Source organism: Lytechinus pictus, chromosome 8 (assembly GCF_037042905.1).
Source record: "Lytechinus pictus isolate F3 Inbred chromosome 8, Lp3.0, whole genome shotgun sequence".
Taxonomy (NCBI): domain Eukaryota; kingdom Metazoa; phylum Echinodermata; class Echinoidea; order Temnopleuroida; family Toxopneustidae; genus Lytechinus; species Lytechinus pictus.
In genome coordinates this window covers 18559892-18586357 of record NC_087252.1, presented here as the reverse complement: position 1 = coordinate 18586357, position 26466 = coordinate 18559892, and the positions used below count along the sequence as shown (strand labels likewise).

At 36.8% G+C, this 26466-nt stretch overlaps 1 protein-coding gene across 1 annotated transcript in view; it reads right to left on the bottom strand.

Annotated features, from left to right (window-relative positions):
• Nucleotides 1-12190: 12190 nt before the first annotated feature.
• Nucleotides 12191-26466, bottom strand: part of LOC135155235 (uncharacterized) — a 42237-nt gene continuing 27961 nt past the window's right edge. Inside the window, exons 8-13 of the mRNA XM_064104143.1 lie at nt 26063-26344; nt 24556-24867; nt 18276-18533; nt 17091-17393; nt 16280-16774; nt 12191-14669 (exon numbers count right to left, since the gene is read on the bottom strand). Coding sequence (XP_063960213.1) covers nt 14251-14669; nt 16280-16774; nt 17091-17393; nt 18276-18533; nt 24556-24867; nt 26063-26344 — 2069 coding nt within the window. The 3' untranslated portion in view covers nt 12191-14250. The remainder of the gene's footprint in view (nt 14670-16279; nt 16775-17090; nt 17394-18275; nt 18534-24555; nt 24868-26062; nt 26345-26466) is intronic.

Below are 26466 nucleotides of genomic sequence, written 5' to 3'. Positions count from 1 at the left end.
GGACGTGTTGATGCAACCTGTAAGGATGCAACGTCCAGCCGTCGGTCACCGAGAGCTTGCCGACATGTTGGCTTCAAAGCCGTATGTCGGAAGCACCTGCATAGAAACGGGGTCACCGTGTAGGTGAACAGCGTTTCAATAAAAGCCCGGCGTGAGAGAGCAGACTGCTTGAACCGCACGGTGCTTAGCACGGCGGCTGAAGCTGACATGAAGCGTGGGGGAATTTACCCGCACTGCTCGTGGGCGTGTGAAGCAACATGAGAGTTGCGACGCCTGACCCACAATTATCGGGAGTCTGGTGACATGATGGGGTGCGATGCCCGTATGTCGATAACACCTGTGTATTAGCGGGAATTTCCCTTGCAGGTGCGTGAGCCGGCGAATCATGAAATTGCCGGTGACTCTCCGAGGTGTGAGATGGCGAATGTCTGCTTGACCTGCCCGGTGCTTGACACGGCGGTTCTAGCTGACAGAGAGCATGAGGATAAAAATCCGTGATGCTCGAGGGCATTCTGTTGTAACATGAAGTTACGACGCCTGGCCATCGGTACAAGAATTAGAAAGAAAGGTCTGCCCGCGAAGCGGGGTTAGCAACCTAGAATTTCTTCTTCTTCCTCTTCTATGCGGCCCCCGCAGGGGGGGGGCAGAAGAGGGCACAAGAGACAGGGGGACGTGATATCTCGCATGAGAAAAGTCAATCAAATCTGATCAAGCCGTTTAGGCACATGAACGCTAATTCCACGGTTCCACCTTAAAGGGCACGTGGACGCGATTTCACGGTTCCACCCTGATCAGATAATCGTGAGATTGATGGGGTCGAGCTCACGTGTCTCTAGCGACTAGGGGCTGGTAGCCCTTTGCTAATGCTCCCTGAAAGCATCGAGCCTAGTCTGTGCCGGGAAAAGAGTCCCATGCTCTTAACCCGGACTTGTTGGACCCGATAGCCGGTGGGTCAAGCAGACCTGGAGGAGTGAGGTTTTCTATACTAGTACAACACTCCCCAAAATAGGTTCAGGTCCCGTCGAGGGAGCCTTGGCTATCACCTTTCAGGCACGTGGCCGGAACGCCACGGTTCCACCCTAAAACGCTCGGGCACGTGGGCGCGGTTCCACGGTTTCACCCTCTTTGGCACGTGGACGCAACTCCACGGTTCCACCCTCCTTTTTCCAGTGCACGTGGACGCAAAACACGGTTCCACCCTTTATAGAGCCCATCGCAAAGGGTCTCACTCTCTTGCCCTCATACTCACCGCCGCTGATCACGGGAACAAAATACCATGTCTGGTTCTCTCCCAGCGGCAGGTTTGGAGTCAAGAGATGAGTCAAAAGAGCTCATCTACCTGGTAAGTTCTTAGCCTGAAAGAACAAGAGGGTCGAAAAAAGAGAGGGGACGGATGGGTGGGTGGGCAAGAAAGGTGACAAAGCAAGATCCTTTTCAGAAAATATTAATAATAAAATTAATAACTTCGGAAAAAACAGGACCGACTTTTTAAACATGAGATCAAACAAAGTTAAGAAGCTGAAGTGAGAAAAAAAAAATAAAGTTTTTTTTTTATTTATTCTTTTCAATTACACGTATACATGACGTTAAATAATTAAAAACAGAAAATGTCTAAGTCCAAGACGAAGAGCAGGATCAGCTAAGAAAAAACACAAGTTTTTTTTTTTTTTTTTTTTTTTTTAATCAATTACACGTATACATGACGTTAATTAATTAAAAACGGAAAACGTCTAAGTCCAAGACGAAGAGGTTTTTTTTTGTTGTTGTTGACAAAGGTCAAATGAAATAGGAAATGGAGCTGATCTGAAAGAAAGAAGTAAAAACTTACTTCCCTTAAACTGGAAAGCCGAATACTCATTAGCGAAAACAAAGGACGCTAATAGAGAACAGGGGGGGGGGGGCTTCCCAAAAAAAATTAAGAGAAAAATCTTTTAAGACAATAAGTCTTTAAAAAAAAATTCAATACAAAATAATTATTAAAATTAATTAATAATTAAACAATTAACCAATTAGTTAATTGAACAATTAATTAATTCATTAATTAATCAATCAATCAATTAATCAAACAAGAACAAAAGATTGATTGAGACAATCAACCGACTCACAAAAGAACAAGTTGAAAACAAGTTTGAGAACAAACAAGGACGATGCTCCTGCCTGTCCCATAGCCTAAGCTGTGGAGAGGAAATAAAATCAATTCAATTCAAGATGAGGCAAAGGAGCAAGTCAAGAATTATAAAGAATTAAAAAGGATTATAAAGAAAAAAGGGAGCGTCGTATCAATGCCTACGACACGCAGGTAGTGCGCGGAGCTACGGAGAAAGGAAACGGAAGCAACCCGTCTGTGAGAAAACGAAACTGACGGTTCGGAACTCACAAGTTTATTTAAAGAAAAACGTGAATAATAACACGAAAGCTCCGTGCAGTAGATATATAAATGAAATCAATATAAAGCCGAAAGGCAAAGGATTGAAATAGGCTGTAAATACATAGATAAATATGTAAACAAAGGACACTTTAAGAAGTAAAATGGGAGTGTACTTAGCTAACGTCTGATCACGGCGGCAGGCGAAAGTAAGAGGAAATGGACGCCTAGTTGCGTGATGATCTTGGGATAGTGCGTGCGTAGGGAGATGCTGCGCGCGCGCAGGAAAAATTTTGTACTTTTATTCGGAGTGCAAGTAAATCGTAATGAACTAGCAAATCAAATGAGTATATCCCAGTTATTGATGTAAATTACTCTAACCTAAAAATTTCCACTTTCTCGCCTATCCATGCAAACCTTCAAACAACAGGAGATATTTCATAATCAGGATGATGCAAAAGAAACGGGTAAAAATACACAAAGTACACATACAGCAAATCTAAAGAAAAAGGTTTGAGGAAAATTAAATGAGGTTTTGCAAGTTTTATGATACAAATGAAACAATGACGGTGCAGCAGCATCATAGAAGAAAATACATTGATTATTCAAATTCAAATTCAAATTAATTTATTTCACATCTGTAAAAAACATACAAGATACAATATATCAAGATCAATCAAAATGATTCCATAGTAAAGGAGTAATGAATATTGTAAAATGACAAATTAACAAAAATAACAAAATACATAGGGTAATGAATGCGATGTGGGGGAATAGCAAAAGCCAAATAGACCTATCTAGGCTACTCCCTGATTAACATTCATTACCGAAAAAAGACCATCCTGCAATCAATTGATTAGATTGCAAGAAACACACATTTCAAAATAAACGAAATCAACAAACTAATGAAAAATTTGAAAAAAAATAACAACTATATTACAAAAAAATATGTTTAAAAAACATACACATAAAAGCAAGCTAGCTTATTCACTGAGAACATGGTGAAGTATACATATTTAGAAGGTAAGACTTACATCTTACTTTAAATGAATTTAGCGAAGGATTTTTTTTTTTTATGAAAACAATCAAATAAGAGCAGCATGCATCGTATTCTTAACGATTTAAATATTCAACTCGCTTTCATTGCCAGTGTGTCATAATTGTTTTCTTTTATAATTATCATCTTCTTCAAAAGATATTCTGCCAAAATAAGGGGTGCTTATGAGAGCAATTATGCTCATCTATATAGCTATACCAAGCACCCTAAAGGGTGCAGAGTTGAGCCATGTTATATAGGTTCCAAATTCTATCCTTTTTACTGCTCAGTATTATGCATGTAAAAGAAAATGGTAAATAATGCAACTTTTAGGGTGAAATTCATAATAAAATTGTACATTTTTGCACCTTTTATCACTTAGGGTTAAACATTTCTTAATATTTACTTTATTTTGAATTGTTTGCTGGAGATAGTCTACCACATTTTCTTATAATATAATTTTGAAGATAAACAAATGTAATCTTTATGCTTAAACTTTGACTATGAATAATTTCTATACATCTACCTCCTTGGCATCTGCAGTGCTGATCGGGGATGCTCGCGAGGGGATAAAGTAAAGTACCTAGGTATTCGATGGCCACGTTTAGGGCTCTTGCGAGATAACAACACCAAAAAAAAAACATTGCGGTTGTGAAAATATTACATTTATGCCAAATTGTTCTTGAAAGAAATTAGTAATTTTGCAATAAAGAATATCGATTGGCGAACGCCTTTGATTTACACCCATGCTTATTGAGCTTTACATCAAATGGAACCTTGTCCCTCTGTAAATTAAGGTTGCGTGTAAAACTCTGGAGAATAGAGATAAGAATTATGATTACACCGCGATTTATCTGCTAAAGCAAATACGTTACTCATTTTTCAATATAATAAAAGTTTGAAAGTTGAATCATATATTTCTATTTGCATAGTGCCACGTAACATGACACATTTAATCAATTTTGATATAAATTGTCCAATTTATATAAATTATATAGATGTACCTCCTTGGCAACTGCTGCAGTGCTGATCATATAATCGAACGTGAAATAGGGATGGTTGATCTAGAGGGGATGAATTGTGAAGTAATCATTGGCATGATCAGGGAAGAATGTGAGAGACGGGATTCCATGGCCACGTTTAGGGCTCTTTCGAGATAAATACATAGCAAATAGATTGCAGTTGTGAAAATATTACATTTGCACCACATTATTATCGAAGGAAACTAGTAATGTTGCAGTAAGGAAAATCGATAGGCGAACGCCTCTGGTATACGTCTATGCACCCGCCACTGAACTTTTCACCAAATGAAATTTTGCCCGTCCGTAAATAAAGGTTGCGTGTTTACTCCGGGAATAAAGATAAAATTATGATTCTACAATATATTATTTATCATCTAAATCACACATGTTACGCCTTTGTCAATAAAATGGAATCTTAACCCTAAGAAGACTGGGTGGCTGATTCAGCCCCCCCCCCTCGACATTTTTCGCAATAAATCCGCCGCGCGAAACTTTTTTGACCACGTCGCTCTCTTTGACTTTTTATTTTCAAGTCTCCCGCAACTTTTGAAGAAAAAAAAATATGACCCCCGGGTACGTGGTTCCAAAATTATGCAACATTTTGTAAGTGCATGCAGACCCAAAGTTGCTCGAAAACGTGTATTTGTGTACAAATCCAATGCAAAAAGATGTTTTTAGCAGTGCTGATCGGGATGCTCGCGAGAGGTTAAAGTACAGTAATTAGGTATTCGATGGCCACGTTTAGGGCTCTTCCGAGATAAAAACATCGAACAAAAAACATTGCGGTTATGAAAATATTACATTTATGCCAAATTGTTCTTGAAAGAAATTAGTAATTTTGCAATAAAGAATATCGATTGGCGAACGCCTTTGATGTACACCCATGCACCCTGAGCTTTACATCAAATGGAACTTTGTCCGTCTGTAAATTAAGGTTGCGTGTAAAACTCCGGAGAATAGAGATAAGAATTATGATTACACCACAATTTATCTGCTAAAGCAAATATGTTACTCATTTGTCAATATAATAATAGTTTGAAAGATGAATCATATATTTCTATTAGCACAGGGCCACGTAACACGACAGATTTAATCAAATTTAATATAAATTGTCGTTTATTGTAGATCTGTGGCAATCCCTGCAAATAAGTTGTAAATATAAATTATATAGATGTACCTCCTTGGCAACTGCTGCAGTGCTGATCATATAATCGAACGTGAAATAGGGATGGTTGATCTAGAGGGGATGAATTGTGAAGTAATCATTGGCATGATCAGGGAAGAATGTGAGAGACGGGATTCCATGGCCACGTTTAGGGCTCTTTCGAGATAAATACATAGCAAATAGATTGCAGTTGTGAAAATATTACATTTGAACCACATTATTCTCGAAAGAAACTAATAATGTTGCAGTAAGGAAAATCGATTGGCGAACGCCTCTGGTGTACGTCTATGCACCCGCCACGGAATTTTTCACCAAATGAAACTTTGCCCGTCCGTAAATAAAGGTTGCGTGTTTACTCCGGGGAATAAAGATAAAATTATGATTCTACAATATATTATTTATCATCTAAATCACACATGTTACGCCTTTGTCAATAAAATGGAATCTTAACCCTAAGAAGACTGGGGGCTGAATTACCCCCGCCCCCACCCTCTACATTTTTCGCAATAAATCCGTCGCGCGAAATTTTTTGACTGCGTCGCTCGCTGACTTTTTACTTTCAAGTCTCGCGCAACTTTTGAGACCAAAATTGTGACCCCGGGTACGTGGTTCCGAAATTATGCAACATTTTGTTAGTGCATGCAGACCCAAAGTTTCTCAAAAACGTGTATTTGTGTACAAATCCAATGCAAAAAGTGTTTTTAGCCAAAATTCATAAAATGTATCATTATTTTACCTTTTACTGCTTAAAATCAATTTCTTTTATCTTGTTGATGGTCAAAATAAAGTCCCCGACAATTTCCATTGAAAAAACAATGAAAAACAAAGAGTCAAAAAACAAAGAAATACATAAGAAAGTTAGAAAACAATGAAATACATAGGCAAATAAATGTTATGTTGACAATTTTTTTATATTCAATCAATCAATCAATCATTTTATTTTAAATATAAATTTGATCAGATGCCTACAAAGGGTATTTGAAACAAAAATTAGAATTTCAGGGGAATTATTTTGTCAATTAGAGCAAACTTATGATTTTACGCATAAATTAGCATAATTAATGAGCCATGATATTTTTCGCAGAATTTGATATTGTAGTTTTTTAGAAAATGTCATGGGTAACGCACGTGCCAATTTTTGTCGCGATCGCGCGATCGACGGCAGAGATCATATGGTGCCGTGGCCGAGTGGTCTAAGGCGCCTGGCTATACATGGAAAGTCCGGGGTTCGATCACCGGCCGCGGCACCTATGCCCGTGAGCAAGGCATTTAATCTACAATGCTCTTTTATCCTGCTGTCAAATAAATGGAAATGCTATATGCATTATCGGGAAATAGATGTGCACTTGTTTAGAAAAAATAAAATAAAAATAAGGGGGGCTGAATCAGCAGTACCCCCTCCCCAGTCTTCGTAAGCGTCTAAATAGTCCAGTCTATTTAGGGTTAAAGTGGAATCATATGACTTTGTTTCCACAGGACCATGTAACATAGAAGATTCATTAACTGTTATAATTGTATAGTACTGGAGGTCTGTGGCAATCCCTGCACAAAATGGTACAATCACTGCGGTAAATATGAATTAAAGTCTGATTAAAATAGCAAAAATTCCCAGTTTTGTGTGGTGAATAACGCTGCATGGCATACGCTTTTGGGACGTATTAATATGAATAAACATCAAACCCCATGTAATTCACCACCCAAAAATTAGATTGCAGTATCATGTAACCCATTAGGTATACCCCTTCGAAATTGAACTTGACTGTGATTTATTTGGGCAAAGAACATTTTAATAATAAAAAATATTTTCATCTGAAACCTACAAAAATATTTGGTTTATTATTTCACAAACCATAAAAGGGGGATCGAACTGACCAACAATTTGTGTGTTCTCTCATTCAGTTGACCGCGTGTTATAAATACTGATAGCCAACAATAATACATAGAATGAGAGGAAAATACATACTTTACTACTTGGCAAAACAATAGTGTGGTATGAATGTATTGAGGGGTGGAGTAGTGTGTTATTACTCAAGTGGGCCCATATTGCAAGGTACACAGCTCGAATTGTGTATTGTGGTGGCCAGATGACTAGTTGCGGACTTGAAGTGGCGCTATTTGGATTATGGTTCATTTCTCTTTTAAAGACTTTTGAGCTTTGTCAGAGATCATGCATACCTTGAGTATTAGACCTTGCTTTACACTAACATGCACACGTTTAAATGCATGTATACCACACACCAACACACGCTTACCGCCATTGCCGTATATAAGGGGGGGGGCAAGACGTGTAAACAAAAGAAACTCAAAAGCGAGGGAGCGAAGTAAAATTAAGGGATTTCGTGCTAACTTTGAGTGAATTTTGTGAACATTTTCAGTAGAAATGTAAATTTGAAAAAAAAATATGGGGCGATTGCCCCAGTGCCCGCTCAGTGCGAATTGGTCATGCCTACACACACTTAGATGGGCACTATTCGTTGCATTTTTTATTAATTACATCTTTATGTGAAAAAAAAATCATCCGTTCAGGTATAACCTGATCTTTCCAAGGGGCATATTTTATTCAAACACATAAAGAATCAGATTTCACACTAAAAAAAATACTAACAAGCAAACAAAACTGGTAATATCATATTATTAAAATGAAAATACAAGAAAAGATTAGGATGACATTACACTAAAAAAAATCATATTCGAGGTATAACGAATATATTCTTAATGAAATATTCATCATCTTGCTATTATATTAAAATCAATAAGAACATATCATAAGGGGTCAATAGTATGTGAGAAGGAAAATAATTTGGTTCTATATATGTTTCAGATATCTCTACATATTTTTTGCATGAAATGTCGGTAAAATGTTTCAAAGTTTTGTTACAACTCCACAGTATCTGGTGAAGAGCGAGTTATCAAAAATGTAAATTCTTGGTATTTTTTTATTCTGTATAGATGAAGTTATAAGTTTATTGGCCTCGACCAAGTGTGTAATATACATGTATAGTTCTGCGTTAACGATTCGCATGACTTAATAGTGAGCGTTATCATGTGGAAATCGTATGCAAAAACTATAAAATAGTATTCAATATCGTTAAAGGCAATTAGTAAATTATTCGGGGGTTCAAAACCAAAACAAATTAGACAGTCACTCTCTCACGGCTGCAAACTTTTAAAACAGGCATGTCGCCATAATTTGTAAAGTTTTATGATTCTGGGATGTTAAAACTCATAAGAGAAAGTGTTAATTAAAAAAGCACTGCAATGTTCAAAACCAAAATACAAAGGCCCTTCAAAAAACTCCAAACCCAAATCTTAATACCACTATATACTGAGTAATACTTCCTGGCGAAGGACTTCGGGGGAGTGTTTCATCAACATTTTCATCCGACAAGTTGTCAGATCTGACATCTTTCTCTGATGTTGATTGGCTGAGAGGTACTGTTACTATGGTAACTGTCGGATAAAACGTCCGAGAAGTCCTTTCATGAAACGACCCCCTGGTTTACAAACGTACAAGGTTCAAAGTTTGACCTGACAAGGCAACATTTCAGTCAAGCACTAATTTTGTTATCGTGAAAAACGTTCATTATTGCCTCTAATAATATGATGTATACTGTAACTTTTTATATTATACTGGGGTGAAAAAAAATATATTTTAAGGACTGTATTTTATGAATTCATGAAAAAGATACGACGTGTACCGTTAATCAAAGCGGATATCAATCGGAAAAAAAGACAGATTGAAAAAGAAAGGAAAGGGGGAGTGGTGGAAACGGAGAAAGGAATAACACAAAGAGCAGAAAGGAAAAACAAGTGGAATGCCTCTCGAAGTCTCACCTGCATCACGCGATTCAATATAGCAGCAGTGCTGATTATTCACAAAAAACACCATTTATATAATGATACAATAGTACGTTCATTGACATTTGACCTTGATCTTGTGACCTAAAACTTGTCAGTAATACTTCATTACCCCTATATCCACATTTTATACACTATATCTATAAACTTTGAAAGTTATGACAGCAATCTAATAATTACTTCTAAAATGGCCAAAGTTTAATGACCTTAAATGACCTTTGACTTTGGTCATGTGACCTGAAACTCGCATGAGACATTCAGTGATACTTGATGACTCTTATGCCAAGTTTTATGAACTCGATTCATACACTTTCAGAGTTATGATGGTTATTCAACAAATACCCCGAACATGGCCAATGTCCATTGACCTCTGACCTTGTTCATGTGACCTGAAACTCGCACAGGATGTCCAGTGATACTTGATTACTCTTATGTCCAAGTTTTATGAACTAGACCAATAAACTTTCAAAGTTATGATGGCAATTCAACAAATACCCCCAACTTGGCCAATGTTCATTGACCTTACATGACCTTTCACCTAAATCATGTGACATGAAACTCGCACAGGATGTCCAGTGATACTTGATTACTCTTATGTCCAAGTTTTATGAACTAGACCAATAAACTTTCAAAGTTATGATGGCAATTCAACAAATACCCCCAATTCGGCCAAAGTTCATTGACCTTAAATGACCTTTGACCTTCGTCATGTGACGTGAAACTCAAGCAGGATGTTCAGTAATACTTTATTAACTTCAGGGCAAAGTTTCATGAACTAGGTCCATATACTTTGTAAGTTATGCTGTCATTTCTCAAAAACTTAACCTTCGGTTAAGATTTGGTGTTGACGCCGCCGTCGGAATAGCGGCGCCTAGAGTCTCACTCTGCTATGCAGGTGAGACAAAAAGAAAGGGAAGACGGAAAGGGAGGGAAAGAAGGACATGTGAGTGTTTTTGTTTTCGTGTTTTCAAATATCGAACCACGTAGCTGATTTTCGTTTTTGCTTCGTCATGATTGGAACGGAAAAACAAATAATCCATTACAGTTAAAAAAAAAAAAAAAAGATCCTTCACAAGAGAAAACAGCCCCCAGCCATGAATACAGATCGACACACATAGCCTGCCAGTATATATGCTAGAACGGTGGTATATTCTGTCAAGATAATTCAGAAATATGGCACTTTAAACATTTTTTGACGTAGATGGCACTCTTTAATATTAATAGAAGAAAAGCAAATCAGAAATCAGAGAGCCGACGCACAGTGGGCCAGGAGAGAGCAAAAGTGCGCCAAAACTGGTTTTTGGTCATGAAACAAATTTTGTTTTTTTCATGTTCTAAGCAAAGATAAGAACCTGTAGAATGCCTCCGTACAATATTTCTCCATTAAATTGAATATTAGTTGCCCATTTTTATTCAATGTTACCGGAAAATGACTCTTTACGGCTACCGCATGTGTAAATGACACGTTTTAGATATTTCACTGTTTTGACAAAACGAATTGCTTAATTTATTTCTAATTCACGGTGCTCTTTGATGAATAATTGTTTTAAATGATCAAAGATTTCAAGATAAAATGATAATCCCTTCAGAGGCAATTTTGGACGAAACCATTTGACAATGGGGGTGTTTTAGCATTTTTTTTTTCATGAGCATTTCTTTTACAAATTGCTGCCGATTGCTGCGCTGTATATACCATAGCGGTCTTTGTTATAGTTCATGCTTTACACTGATACCAAATTTAGCTGCATATACGTGCATTTTCTGGAGATATAACAAATTTTTCAACCACATGTTCGCCGTATTTATCACAAAAATCGGTCCAAGTTACTGTCCCATTATATGCGCGTGCATGCCGAACGTTGCGGGTGACATTAAACATCAAACTCCCCGTCGCGTTCTGGGAGAGAGATAAGAGGGGGGGGGGGGTCTCTAGCTGGCTCAAGTGTGTGGCTCTTGTGACTGGTGTCTACCTTTAAAATATTTTCGTTAAACATACGTAAAGGCAAGATTTCATTTCCAATTCCACTAACTATATAATAATACATGTAACGCAACTTCATTTTGATGCCAAACTGTTCCATCCCGTGTTCCATATTTGATATGCTGTCTTACAGTGATAGGTCTCTCGCAGTTTTCTGACAAAATGTGAAAATGTGTATAGGACACAGATGGGATATACGTGGCCTCTATTACATGTATAAATTGCATTATCATTATTAGTATTTATCCCCCAAAAGGGTTTGTAACTTCACATACACGTATGAATTCGTTTATCTCTTGGCTCATTCTAAATTTGCTATAATTGTTGGTATCGATCAAGAAGGAAGTGTATATTATTATTTCAATGATTGTTTGGTTTATGATTCTCATTGACTTTATATGTATTCCACATGCTAATGGTAACAGGTGACATTGTGATTAGGAGCAAGTTTTTAAGAGTACAACAATCACAGCCTCTTCCCCCTGATGTTCAAAGTATGCTAAAAAGATCTTCTCACCAAAGACACAATAGTTGTTGAGATAGTAGAGAGACTCTGATTCGGAATAACTTTGTATACGCCGTTCTTGGTAGGCCTTGTAGGGCCTTGTACTGATTAACCTGCAGAGGACCCGGCCTCTAATCACTGGAATCATTATTTTAAAGATTTCAGTGTCCACTTCTGGTATCAATCCATTTTAATTCATGTAGGTGTGGTTAATCATTGTACACAGGGAATAAAAATACTCCTTTTCATTTTTTTTTTACAATTTCACTTTGAATTTTACAATTCCGGATTCATGGTAGGACGCCCTCTTTAAGCGATACTCAGGTCACCAATTGAATTATTTGTACCCCGAGCACAGACTTTTCTGGTTTGGTTGCCTGTTTGTGTGTTTGCTGTTTGCTGATATGCTTAATTATTGCTGAAATTTATCTAAAACTAGTTTCTGAAAATTTGAAACTTATTGTAGAATTAGAAACATGTAATTTCTGCTCAAATGTTAACAGCCAATCAGAAAACAGTATTTTAACGACGTCATCAATATTTGAAAATACTTTTATTGAATTCTACGGGTAAAATTACTCCTATCTACCAAATTTAATCATACAAATGTGTGAATAATGGGTTTTGGCGCACTTTGGGTTCATTTTGGCCCACTGTGCGACGTCAAGATAATTCCCACAATAAGTTGACATTTATCTAGTTACGTTAAATGTATATATATATATGAGGTAATGCATTGCATTTCCAACAAAGTTTATTTCCAAGTATTCTCCAAATTTCCGACGCAAACCTCTCGTCTTCGTCAAAGATATAAAGCTCACAGTGGCAAGATATTGAAATAATCAATTTCAATATTTTGTCACTACAATACAAGTACCTTAATGTGAGTATATAAACTCTAATGAGGTAAACTATACAAAAATAATAACTTGCAGTGTCTGTTTCGAGATGAACTGCTTACCATCTCTGTGGGCTATTTTACTTTCCATACTATCAATGTCATTCACACCAAATATATCATGATAACTATTATGGTGCTGTGTGATTTATACACTACATGATAAAGTGTGTGATCAACGCTTTGTGACCGAAAGCAAAATGCGCTATATCAAATGTTTATTAGATTGGATTGAATCATAAAGGAAGTATGAGCGACAATCCAAAAGCAAGATTGTTTAGACACGACAAACAAGAATGAATCTTACAAAACTGAAATAGCAAAGAAATAAAAGAAACCAAAACTTTACAAATCTCATGTACATAATTTTGCAGTGAAGTATTCACGCCAGGGGCGTCGATCCATTTTTCAGATTGGGGGGGCAAAATCATTAACGTTCCAGACACGTATCTCACCAACAATGCGAGCGCGAAGCGCGAGCTGATTTTTTTTTAGCATACTGACAGGAAAAGCGTGCCTGTTTAGGGCTGTTTGTCACTCATGAGGAGGATACATATCTCACTACACAGATAGTACGAGTGCCGAGAGTGAGCTGAAAGTTCTTTATATTCTGACCTGAAAGCTTGATATTCTAAGCATTTTTGGTAGTAATGATTAAGATTGGTATCTAAGAGAAGAATAGATGCGAGCGCGAAGCGCGAGCTGAAAATTTTGATATTTCGATCTGAAAAAAATGACAGTTTAATGGAACTTTTTGATAAAGAACAAGATATATATCCAAGAAAAGATTATTGCAAATCGAAGCAGGAGTTCTTTTGAAGCTTAAAACTGAAAATGGGACATTTACATTCACCTATTCAATCATGAAAAGTATGGGTTTTTGCTACAGAAATGATGCGAGCGCGAAGCGCGAGCTAACAAAATTTATATTCCAATCTGAAAAGCGGACATTTTGAGCACGATTTTAAATAAAGAACGAGTTGTGAATCTCAATCTCGCTTGCTAAACATTACAATCTTGTTTTTTTTGGTGGTATATCCGGAATTATTGGGGGGCAAAATGATATGTTTGCCCCCCCCCCCCCCAATATTTTCATTGGTGGGGCGATCGCCCCCCTGCCCCTCCAGGATCGACGCCTCTGATTCACGCGAACATACATAAATGTACTCTGCGATTCATAAAGGTACTAAAGTATTGGGAAAGGAAAACCCTGTGTCATACGCCGTTCATTGCATATGATTGTAGAAAGAAAGATCCGGGGGAAAGATGAAGTCCTATTTATATGTATGTACATTCATTTACGTTATTACAAAAATACGAATCATTACTTTAATGCGACCTGGAAATGATGGAAATTGACTTATTTTCGTTTTTGTTGTTTTTAAACATTTCCAGGTGCATATTAATTTTTCAGCTAGTTTCAATTTTTCTTTGGAACGATATTTTCTTTGAAAGTTTTCATGTACGTTAGAAGTTTTCCCGCCACGGGGACTCTCTCCATTACAGGATCTACTTCCAACCCTTGTTCGATGATCATAATTTCTCTTGCCAAGTCAAAAAAGCCATTTTCTACCAGTTTGTCATTGAAATTACGGTGTTTCTCATTCACTTGTTTTATTTTCACTGCCCCTTCTACGTATCCTTTGGTCCAGCTTTCCATCTCTTTAGTCCAATCTGCCACCCAATCGTAGATCCATTGTGACGTTTCAGATCCTCCCCAATCTTCTTTATCACGTTTGTTTTTCAGCAGACGTAGAAGAGATTCTCGCCGTTTTTCCCCCATCCTGCTCAGCATATCGTCGATGAAACCCATGCATGTTTCTCTGCCATTGAATTCGCCTGCAAATGTTTCATTAATGAACAGAAATGGTAATTAAATGAGGGTTTTCTGATAATATAGCCTATAAAAATAATCTCGTACTCCGGAAAAGTCATAATTTAAAAATGAAGTTTGGTTTGTAATGTTAATAGTTGTTTTCTCGGCTACTAGATGGTAGTGCCCTTCTTTCGGTATACGTTTTAAAGCCCCCTCACACCTGACCGAATGTAGGAGGACGAATGGTGACGAATGGGATAATGCACGAAATGCACGCGAATTCAACGAATTCAAATAAAACTTCCGTCAAATCATGCCATCAGTAACTATTGTCAAATTTTGTCAACGAACGGTAAGCGAAGGATAAATATGACATGCGAAGGATATCGATTTTTCGGTTCACCTCTTTGAGTAAATTGCAGCCGAGGGCGAGCGAAGGGTTGATATAACCCCATAAGACGAACGGACAGTGAGCAATGGTTTGATATGGCGTGCGATTAGAAACGAAGACGAGGGAATAGATCAGGTGTTCTTGTACGTTTGTGTCATCGTGTAGCTTCGTTAAGGGTTCTTTCGAGATCGGTCCACTTTGGCAAAAGCGCGATGAGGGACCATGCGCGACAATAACACACGAACGATTACCACGGAGTAAATAAGAGATGCAAATTCAAACAGATGACCAACGATTTTTCAATTCATTGGGAAATTTTAAACATGTTACAAATTTCCGCGCGAATTTGAATAATCGCAGCTGTTAGATCGGAAGGTGTACGATCCCAAACACGAAGGGTTAATATGATTTGTTATCAGTTACCATTGAAAACGATTTAAAAAAAAATGCCTTTCGCCAGCCATCGCAAGGCATATTTCAGGCAATTCGGGTAGGTGTGAGGGGGCCTTAAGCAATAGTGATGGGTATTAGCCTGCAATAACATAAAGCTATACAAATTACCTAACACAAATTTAAAGGTAAAACAACTGTAGTGTGAATTGGGCTATTCAAAGAAATATCACGCATTTATGACGAAGTAGTACTCTTTTTTAATCGTAAGTGGAACATAAATTCATTATTATTAATTTCAAACATTTATGAACAATGGCATATCGGGAAGCCATTCTTATTTTGTCGATTCTGCCACGGTTCCATCCATTTTGATATTCATTTGTATTCCATTTTTTTTTCAACGTGAATAACTTGCCGATTTTCGGTATAACATAGCCAAAAAATTTTATCAACAATAATTGAGTTAGTAAATGAGATGATAATGGTAAAAAAATGATGATAAAAATGTTAATAATGATAATAATCATCATCATCATGATCAAAACAAAAGTAATAAAGAGCTATGATAATAGTGATTATATTATATTAATATGATGCAATATCAATGTAACCAATTGTAATGATAATGATAATCCGATAATACAAATGAAAAAAATGACAATAACAAGTGTGGCAATTGCAATAATAAAAGCAATAAAAATAGCTGCAATAATAATAATGATAATGAAATTAATGAAAATAGTCATAATGATGATGATGGTGGTGATGACGACAATAATGATGATGATGATGATGATAATGATGATGACGAAGATGATGACAATGATATAAAGATATCAACCAAAGTACCATTTATCAGAGGAGCTATAATCATATTTCTTGTATCTATTTCCTTCAAGCCCTCTGCTAAGACCACGCGATGATCAATTAGTACTGGACACACCTTCTCTTTCCAAATCTGAAATACTTTAAATCTGGATGCTTCGTTTGCGTCTGGAATGCCTTGCATGTCTTCCTCGGTCAATCCAAACAGTTTTTGGAGAGAACATGTTGCTTTCTTTGATTGTCCTTCGCCCATTTTCTTCTTCATTACGACTTCTGGTTCTTGCAAGTATGGAGGTTCGTTATCTTTACGGTCAACTCCAATTTCTTCTTGTGAAGGAATGATGGCGTCTGGTTTCTGTGAATCACACTCCACAGCTTTGCCATCATTAACTTCGTTGCCCGGAGGAGGGGTTGGCACTCGTTCATTTCCGGCATCATTCTCTTCTTTCGCGTTTGCAGTGTACCCAAACTTACATTCCGTTGTTAAAGAATGGAGTTCTCCATAGCTGGGTTCAAAGGCTTCATGTGAATAAAGGAATCAAAATGAAATATGATCTTAGTATTTGAATTCTTTAATCTATATATTCAATTGCGGTTAAAATCTGCTTAAATCTGCTTTGATACAACACCGTGAACAATATAAAAGAGTACAAGATATACAAAAGAACTGCAAAAAATGAATACCAGATAAAATGAACGCAAATGAAAAGCAAAGAGAAGAAACGGTTTCACATCAAAAGATAAAATTATTATGTGGATGTGTTTATTAAAGTAGGCCTAAAGGATATCCCTAAAAATAGTAACCTCAATAATATTTCGAAAGGTTTTTACTTACCAAAGTCGAACCGTTTCATGGCGTTCACATATCCAGCCTGGTCAAGGATACTGCAAACAAAAACTCTCACATCTTTGTTTTCGAAAACAACCTTTGGATACATATCGACCAGCATCAATACAAGTCTTATAGTTCCAAGCTCCAGATGAGAGGGCTTGAATACTTTTCTGTAAGATACGAAGTTCCGCACACTGATCCCCAAGGCCTTTGCAAACGGACGGAGATCATCCATTATCAGATCGAGAGCAAGATCGACCAGTTCTGCTTTATAGATTGATGTTCCCTTTTTACCAGACATCAAACCTACGGACAAGAAGTTTTTCGATGTGACCTCATTTTTCAGAATGTTGAATTAATGTTATTGCCAAACAAATTAGACCGTAAACCTAAAAAAAAACAAGTGATGCTTGTGATTTCAATTGTATTATTGAGTACTTAGCAAGTCTATAAAATATTGTATTGCATTTTTGTCCAAATATGAAATTGGATTTGTATTTGAATTGTGTCTAAACAGGAGCAAAGCTCCATGTGCTACATGGGGAGTGAATTGTGTGTGGTCTCTCATTGACTGTGTGTTATAAATACATTGTCTTATAATAAAACGTTTTCAGATATCTACTAATACTTCAGATAATATATTTACCTCCAATTGTATTAATATATAGAAACTAAAATGTTTTGAGAGGAAATGTAATTATTTTGCTACTTATGGTTTTGCGGTATAAATGTATTGAGTAGTTAATTAGCATGTTATCATTCAAGTGGGTCTATATTACTAGACTACACTATTATTATGGGTCAGGAAATATGCCCAAGATGAGTAGTTAAGGAATCGAGGTGGCGCAATTAGTTCATTTCTGCTTTAATGAAAAAAAATGTAGAAATCGACACATTATTTTATTCTTTTTCTGCAGTTATATATATATTGCAGAATTTAAAAATGATTTTCCGAACATGATACATTGAGATCTTCCCTTCTTTTCAAAAATTTATCCGCATCTTATCTAATTTTCTGTATTGTTTCTAAATCTCCTACTTATTGAATAGTGGGTCCTCCATTGAATCCTGCTACATACGCCATTATTGGACGAACATCGAGTATGCATTTAGAAGGTAGACCAATGGGAGATATAGTCAGTTTGATATCATACCATTATTCAATTCATTGACCTATGATATACCCACCACCAAAATTTATGTCTTGCAGTCCTGCTGATAGCTTTCTAATCATCTTAGGATGTTCTTGTTTTGGTATGTTATTTCTCCATTTGGACACTGTTTTTAACAACTTTCTCTTTTCGGTGAAATCCTCTTCTCTGTAGGATATGTTTAGAGACTCACAAAGTCTCCTCATAGACTCCTCTGGGACAAGGTTGATAATCTGCTCGATCCTCTTTGTATTTAGCCACTTGTCATCAAAAGCGTCAATTCTATCAGTCTCAGCTGACATAAATGAATATAAAAAAAGATTTACCAAACAATGATAAAACACAGAAATACTAATGTATTAATGGATGATCCAGGTTTGATGTATGGTCAGCGGAGGGTGTTCACGTTACTGCACATTATGGTTAATTACCAAAATGTGCAGTCGGCAAAATGACACTTCGTTCAATAAAAAAATTGCTCCATAGCTAGTTGTGCCAAAAGCCAGTTCGGCAAATATTTATTTGATCTAATGTCTTTTGTCCAACACCCACTCGGACCAATAGACATAGTGAGTTGGTCCGATACCCATTTGATATAACTGATATTTGGTCCCTGAATACCCATTTGGTCCAACGCCAACTTGGCGAATGCCATTTGGTCTAATGTCATAAGCCTATGTAGTCGTGTGGTATCAACAGGTGTGAACGCCCCCCCCCCCCCCCCACACACACACACATTCAACCCTTTTTAAGAAAACTATTGACTTTCCCAATGTTATCAAAATAGGCTTAATAAATAATTGTGTCTAAATGGGGAATGAAATCCTTGGAACAAGTGGGCTCGTCTGGAAAGTGAAAAATCAAAAAATAAGATCAACGAAAATTTGAGAAAAATCAGACAAGTAATGAGAAAGTTATGAGCATTTGAATATTGCGATCACTAATGCTATGGAGATCCTTCTAATGGCAATACGACAGATATGTGTGATGCCACATGTGAAAAATGTTCCCTTTGATGGACTATAAAATACCCCCAACATGTCTCCTTTTTCTCTTTCATATGGTGATACACACTCTTTATCCATAATATATTCTTTGAAAATCTGTATTACAAACCCTCCTATAGAAATAATTCATGATCTACTAATAGATGCGATAAAATAGGCGTTTTTTAAAGTGAAATATATACAAAATCAATGGGAAAGTTGTTCACATGTGATCACACATCTTTGTCGCATTGGCAATATGGGAGGATCTACATTACAATAATTATCTCAACTTCAAATGCTAAGCTTTCATTGATCTGTTTCTTTGATTTTTATGTTTTCACACAAGCTATCTTGTTCCAAAGGCTTCCTTTTCCTTTAATAATAGTTGTTCATCCTATACTGTGGTGTGTTTCTTTTTCTTCCACTTTTTTTACTGGAGGACCCATTCACCACCTGGATTTACGCCTGCCCCAGTAACGGTTATTAAACAAAGTGGGAACTGGAACAACTGGGCATTGGCCGAAATGGGTATTGGACCAAGATGGCAATAGGACCAACTGGAAATGAAGTTAGACGAACTGGCTATTGGAATATGTGTCTTTAATGACTGAACATGAACGAAGAGGCATTTAGACGAAATGGCTCTCAGAGGAAGTGGCTATTGGACGAGATTGCAATTAGACGAAGAAGCTTTGCACGGAGTGGCTCTTTAACTAACTGGCTATCGGACGAAATGACTTTTGAACAAAATTATATTGGACCAATAAACGGAAGACGACATGGTCATTAGACGTAAAGGTAAATTATCAACACACACACAAATACTACCCCTGACTTTGTCTTTAACCCAATACAATATTTATCAACCTTTACTCTATTAAAACAGTCAATTTTTTTAAAGTTCTTACCAAAATGTGCATATTGTCCAGAATGTGCAGGCACATCACGTTTTAACTGCACATTTTGGTAACCAAATATTCTGTCCGGCATAGGTGCACTATCGGCATATTTTAGTATAGTGCACATTTTCATAATTTATCAAAATGTGCCGTAACAGGGTGTCCAAAAGAAAGCCATTTTTATTTCAAAATCTTGTGACCACCACCAAAGGAAGTCAAGATTATATTTCCATTTTTACCGTCAAAACAATTTTGAACAGGTCAAAGTTAATTCTTCACCCCTCCCCTCGACTTTCAAAAACGTTGACACGTCATCCTGTTGACTTTTCTTTCGGAAGGGGGTTTCGTGAGCCGTTATTTCAATATGTGATCCCGTTTGAAAGAGAAATGGGAAAAATTATTTTTTTAATGATATTAAGAAGGAGTATTCAAATCCAAGTCACATCTTTTCCACGCTCATCTGAATAAAAATTTTATTTATTGTCATGTACAACCGGTAGCGTACCTAGGATTTTCCACAGGGGGGGGGGGGGCAAAGCCGTCCGCCAAAAAATTTGACAAGCAAAAAAAGTCTTCAATCACAAATAAAGGATTTCGTACCAGAAAAAAAATTGACAAGCAAAAAAGAAAGTCTTCAGGCTCGTCAGGGGGAGCAAAAAAGGTCTTCAAGCTCGTCAGGGGGCCAAAAAGGTCTTCAAGCTCGTCAGGGGGGCAGGAATACGTCCTTTGCATGGGTTGTGACTCGTCAGGGGGGCAGACTGCCCCCTGCCCCCCCCCCCCTCCTCCCGTAGGTACGCTAGTGGGTACAACGGTTTTGGCAAGTCTTGAATATAAATATGTTGTGAAAGGAATGAAGACAATATATAGTGCGTATCAAAAAAAAGTTTACACTTTGAAAAAATCCTGTAAAATTTTGTAATATCCGGAAGATTTTTCTACATTTTAATATTGGTACAGATCCATTTAAGCAAATGACGATATAACTATCAAAAAATATTTCCGCTTGAGTGAGCACCACTTACTTTTGAAAAGTTAGTGAAAAATGATTTGCGCAGAACTTTGAAATAATAAAAGTAGACCTTAATCATGAAGAACACGTGAAATTTAGCTAGCAAAATTGATTTGAAGATATATTTTACCTTTTTAATATGTTTCCTTGCCCAAAACACTTCGAAGAGGGCACTGCGCCCCACCCCACTCCCCCACACACCGAGGCCATCGTGACGATATTTGCTTTACACTGAGCTGTGATTTACATGAAATGGCTTAGGCTTGATTTTCATTTTGTTAATCATTGTAAAGCTTGGAAAAGGTGTGGAAAAACAAGTATTATATGAAAAATGAAATGTAAACCCACTTTAAATGATAAAAACTTAGTGAAAAAATGCTGGAGATGTCTGATGTAAAATTTTGTTCAGATTCAGTTATGTCCTCAGATCCAGCTCGCACAAAAAGGCTAAAGGTTGTGCTTACTAAGTGTTGAAATTTGAACTTAGGTGGCAACAATGTAACAAAATGCTTGAATGTGTCCGTTTTATTTCAAGTGACTAAAAGTGCAAGGGAAATGTATGAGAAATGTTTCGCAGGGTAAGTTTGATTTCGCCCTTTCCCTTTGACACCGCGTGAAAACAAGCATTTCTGTGCAAACAGATTTCTGCGAGCTTTACAAAAATGGACAGTGCTCACTCACGTGTAACATTCTGTCAAAACTTTTTACTTTCATTAGATAGATGAGACCCAAACCCAAGATTATATGTGAAAAAATTACCTTCGTGTTGTATATTTTTTAATTCCCAGGGCTTTTTAAAAGTGTAAACTCTTTTTGATACGCACTGTATGTGTGTGTGGGTGGGTGTGTGTGTGTGTGTACAACCAAGGAGTTTCATTGCAATGTTGTCTTCGTGGGGTTTTTTTTTTTTTTTGGGGGGTACTGAAATTCCAAATCCAAAAAAAAAATGTATATTTTTTTTAAATAATGTCTTGATTTGTGAATACTTCCTTGCAAAATAAACTTTGTAATATCCATTAGACGGACAAGGCATTGCATGAAGATCAAACCGCTGGCATATTTGTTCCATGAAATTATGCTTATGGTAGAATTGTAACGATGTTGATTATAATGGTACGAATAATAATACACCTACCCCCCAAAAAAGCGTATTTGAGCATCTACTTCACTGACGGTTCTTGAAACGTTCAGAATCTATTGGAAATTCCGGCCAAATCACAATGGACAGATGAGAGGTCTTTGTCGAAAATTGGTGCATCGGGACAACACACCATCTTAAGATTCGGACCGGATGAAAAATTGCAATTATGTCGTTTGTCCAAAGTCCAGGACGACACTGCTGTTTTGAGTAACCGATTTTCGACAAAGACTCGTTTGTTACGAAGGGCTTTTAAAGGAGAATGAAACCCTTGAAACAAGCTGAATTCCTATCAAAGAGAAAAATCAAAGAAACATATTGTTGAAAGTTTGAGGAAGATTGAATGAATAATAAGAGAGTTATGAGCATTTAAATATTGAGATCACTAATGCCATGTAGATCCTCCCATTGGCAATGCGACCAAGATCTGTGATGTCACACACGTACAACTCCCTCATTACTTTAGTACTTATATTCACTTATATTTTCACTTTTATAGTCTATCACAAGGTGAGGTGTTCTCTCTATGAGAGGACAAGTACAGAGGTTTCACAACATTATATCATTGATGAATCGTTTGTCATATGATTAGAATGAGCAAAAAGAGATGTTTTGGGGTATATTTTCAGTGTCCAAAAGGGGAGAGTTGTTCATCTGTGACATCATAGATCTTGGTCGCATTGCCAATGGGAGGATCTCCATAGCATTAGTGGTCTCGACATTTAAATGCTCATAACTCTTCTATTGCTAGTCCTATTTTACTCAAACTTTTGTTGATCTTATTCTTTGATTTTTCTGCTTTCAGAAAAGCTAACTTGCTCCAAGAGTTTCATTCTCCTTTAATTTTTTTAGATTTTTTTTTTTTATAGATTTATTGATTTATTTCATTTCTTTTCTTTCCATTTTTCACATACAAGTCAAAAATACATAAATACAAATACATAAATACAATTACAAAAATGAACAAAAGTAACGACCTTACATTTGCAAAGATTGGGTAATTATACGAACAAAATACGATACTTATATCCTCATTCTATAAAACTTAACATTCTTAAAAGCATGAGTATTCGTGTGTATGTTAAAAAAGAAAGGGGTGAAATGAAAAGAGAGACCAGCTGAGAAGCTAGGCTTGTTGGACGCTGATCTCTCGAATTCGTAAATAATGTAAATAACGTAATATAATGTAAACTTGGTAAATGATCATTCGAATCAAGGGAACATAAATAGTAGGAAAATCGCTGAACATATGGAAGATAAATGCATGGTCATGGATGATATAACAAAAACAAAAACAAAAAACAAAACAAAAGAAACAGAACAATGGACGGGGGACAAGGAGAAAGAATAAGATACAAAAAAAATAAAAAAAACGATAGGGAAAAGACAAATAAGGAAAAGGGAGTGGGGGAAAGGGGTCGGGGGGAGGTGGGATCTGTATGATTATCAAGTAATTGAGGTTTGTTGTGAGGGCTTATTATAATCACTCGGGTCGCGTTCGCGTTCGAAATCACTCGGGTCGCGTTCGAAATCACTCGGTTTTTTTATTTTTGGCGATTTTTTTTTATTTCGATGCGATTTTTTTTCTAACGGTGTCTTCAATGGGACAAACACGCTGGGCAAATAAAATGAAATTGAAATTCTAGTTTCGTTTTAAGCCAGCAAATGCCTTAAATAAAATGCATCATCTTAAAGGCGCAAGTGCAATTAAAATGTAATAGAAGTCGCAAGCACGCGCGATGATTCGGAACATGTTATTAAAATGCTTTGGGGAGCTAACGTTTTCAAATCAATTTATTACTATCTTCAGAAATTAACTTTTGATAACCAAGAACAAATATAAAAGAAGCGGGGTCCGCTATCACCACGAGGTTGAAGAGAAGTGTCTATCATCATAAAGGAGGTAAGAGAGTAGTGCAGTGATGTCCGTCGGTAATACGACCTTTAAAAGTTCACGGCGGCGTCCGCTATCACCACGAGGTTGAAGAGAAGATATCTATCCTCGTAAACATCGTCAGAGATAATACTGCGTCTTTCTCCCTGATTAATGCGACCTCTAAATAGCTAGCACCTCAAAAAAATCTTGAAATATGTTCTGAACGATCACGCACTGTAACTAGATCTACGCCTATAATTATTATTGTATATCCGATTTTTCCTTCAAGGGGCATGATCGAAGATTGGCAAACGCTAATGAAAATGTAATAAAATTACAATGATAATCAATGCTAATAAATGATAATGAAAATAATCATTATTATTATCATGTGAAATGCTCTCACCTTCTTCCATGTTCTTAGCAGCACGTTGAAGCTTTAATCTCTTTTCGTAATTGCTGCACTTCTGCTCAGCCCACCAATCTTTTACCATTTGATGGCTATCGAACAAGGATGTCCTATTTTGCTCGATGACGTTTTCTATCCAAAATTCTTCCCTAGACGAACCGACATGTTTGACTGCCAGACGATACCAACTGGCCTTATCGTAGTTCTCCATGGCGTCGATCAGAATTGAGCAATGTCGTGATGTCAAGTCTGGTAATAGCAGCTCCTTTATTTCATTCTCATCCGGTTCAGATTTCTGGCTATCAGGTACTGAAGGGAATAAAGAACGACCTAATCAATATTTTCAATTAAAGTACTCGTCTATTTGCTGAAAGAAATCAGGTAGTAAAGAAGTTCTCACTTTTTATGAAAATTTGTCTCTTCTTACAATCATTTAATCCCATCAATGTTTTGTAATATTACTAGGCCTAACTAGCTATTTCTTAATATTATTGTCAAATGTCTGGGACAGGGAGGCGAAAGGCGAACTGAATCACATGCAAGTCTGCATCACAAAAGCTCGCGCTTCGCGTTCGCATTGGATATTTAGCGAAATACGCATCTCATTTTTTCTTGACTCTCAAACCTGGTTGCTTTGGTCTTCTCTTTTCTAATAATTTTACTGTCGATCTTTGATTTCCAAAACCTATCGGTCATTGCAAGATCAGCTGCTCCCCGTCAATTTAAAAGCCTTCCAACTAATCTAAAAGACTGTAGATCAGCAGAACATCTCAAGGCCAGTTTGAAAACTAAAACTTATTGAATGGCCAAACGGTGGAGTGTAATTAGTTAGGTGTTTGTGAATTCCATTGTAAGCACAGCGCCTTGAGCACCGTTAATAGGGCGAATGTGTTTTTATATTATTATTATTCAGAATTATTTTTTTTGTAATAAGGCCTACACTGCCAAAACGCCGGTGTTGATTTAACACCAGACCAGAATCTTTATATGTCGACACCAGAGAAGTATTGAAACAACACCAGTTTGGAATCAAACCGATGCCGTTTTAATACTAATTGGTGTTGTTTAAACACCTTTCTGGTGTTAGACCAAAATGAAACTGGTGTTGTTTAACACTTCTCTGGTGTGAACATATATAGATTCCGGGCGTTTGCAGTATAAAAGCAAACGTCCACAGAATTTCAACTTAAGATTCGATATTTGATGATATCATTATTGCCGTATGAAATGTTTTTTTTATAAATAATAAAAAATAAAACAAGTTAAATAACTCTTAAATTTAGTTCAATTCAGTCTTTAGAACTGCCTCCCCTCATCCCCTACCCATTTGAGCGTTTGATCAGGGAAAAAAATATATGACATTCTGCCCCATGTGTCAAGGGTGGATTTGAACACACGAACTTGTGATCGACGCTTTACTGAACCAATTAATTGGATCACTTTCATATCCATTGTATTTTAGGTAGGCCTTTATTGTACACCCTAAGTACAGTCGTTTCCTTACTTCGGAAAAAATCCAAATTGCTTGGTGTGTAGTTGATTGCCTCAAGTGCCAGGCTTAACATCACTTCTTGATTTCCATGCTTGTTGGTATTCCTCCATTGCATCAATAAAGTCATCACGGTTTTGATGACACGTTTCTCTCTGTCCTTCCATTCTTCAAGGGGTTTATGCACCACTCCAAGTTCCTGGAGAAGTGCGATGATATTCTCAGTGTTGGCAGTACTGTGCCACAGTGTGTGTTCTAGGTCCTCTAATGTTATAGCTCGTGTAGATTCAGAGTAGTCTAAACAATGAGAGAATCACATTCATATTACATAATTTCCCCTAGATAATCTAAAAAAATATTTAACGTTAATTTCAGTACAATCAGTATGCAAGATTACAAGACCAATGTTATAAATTGTT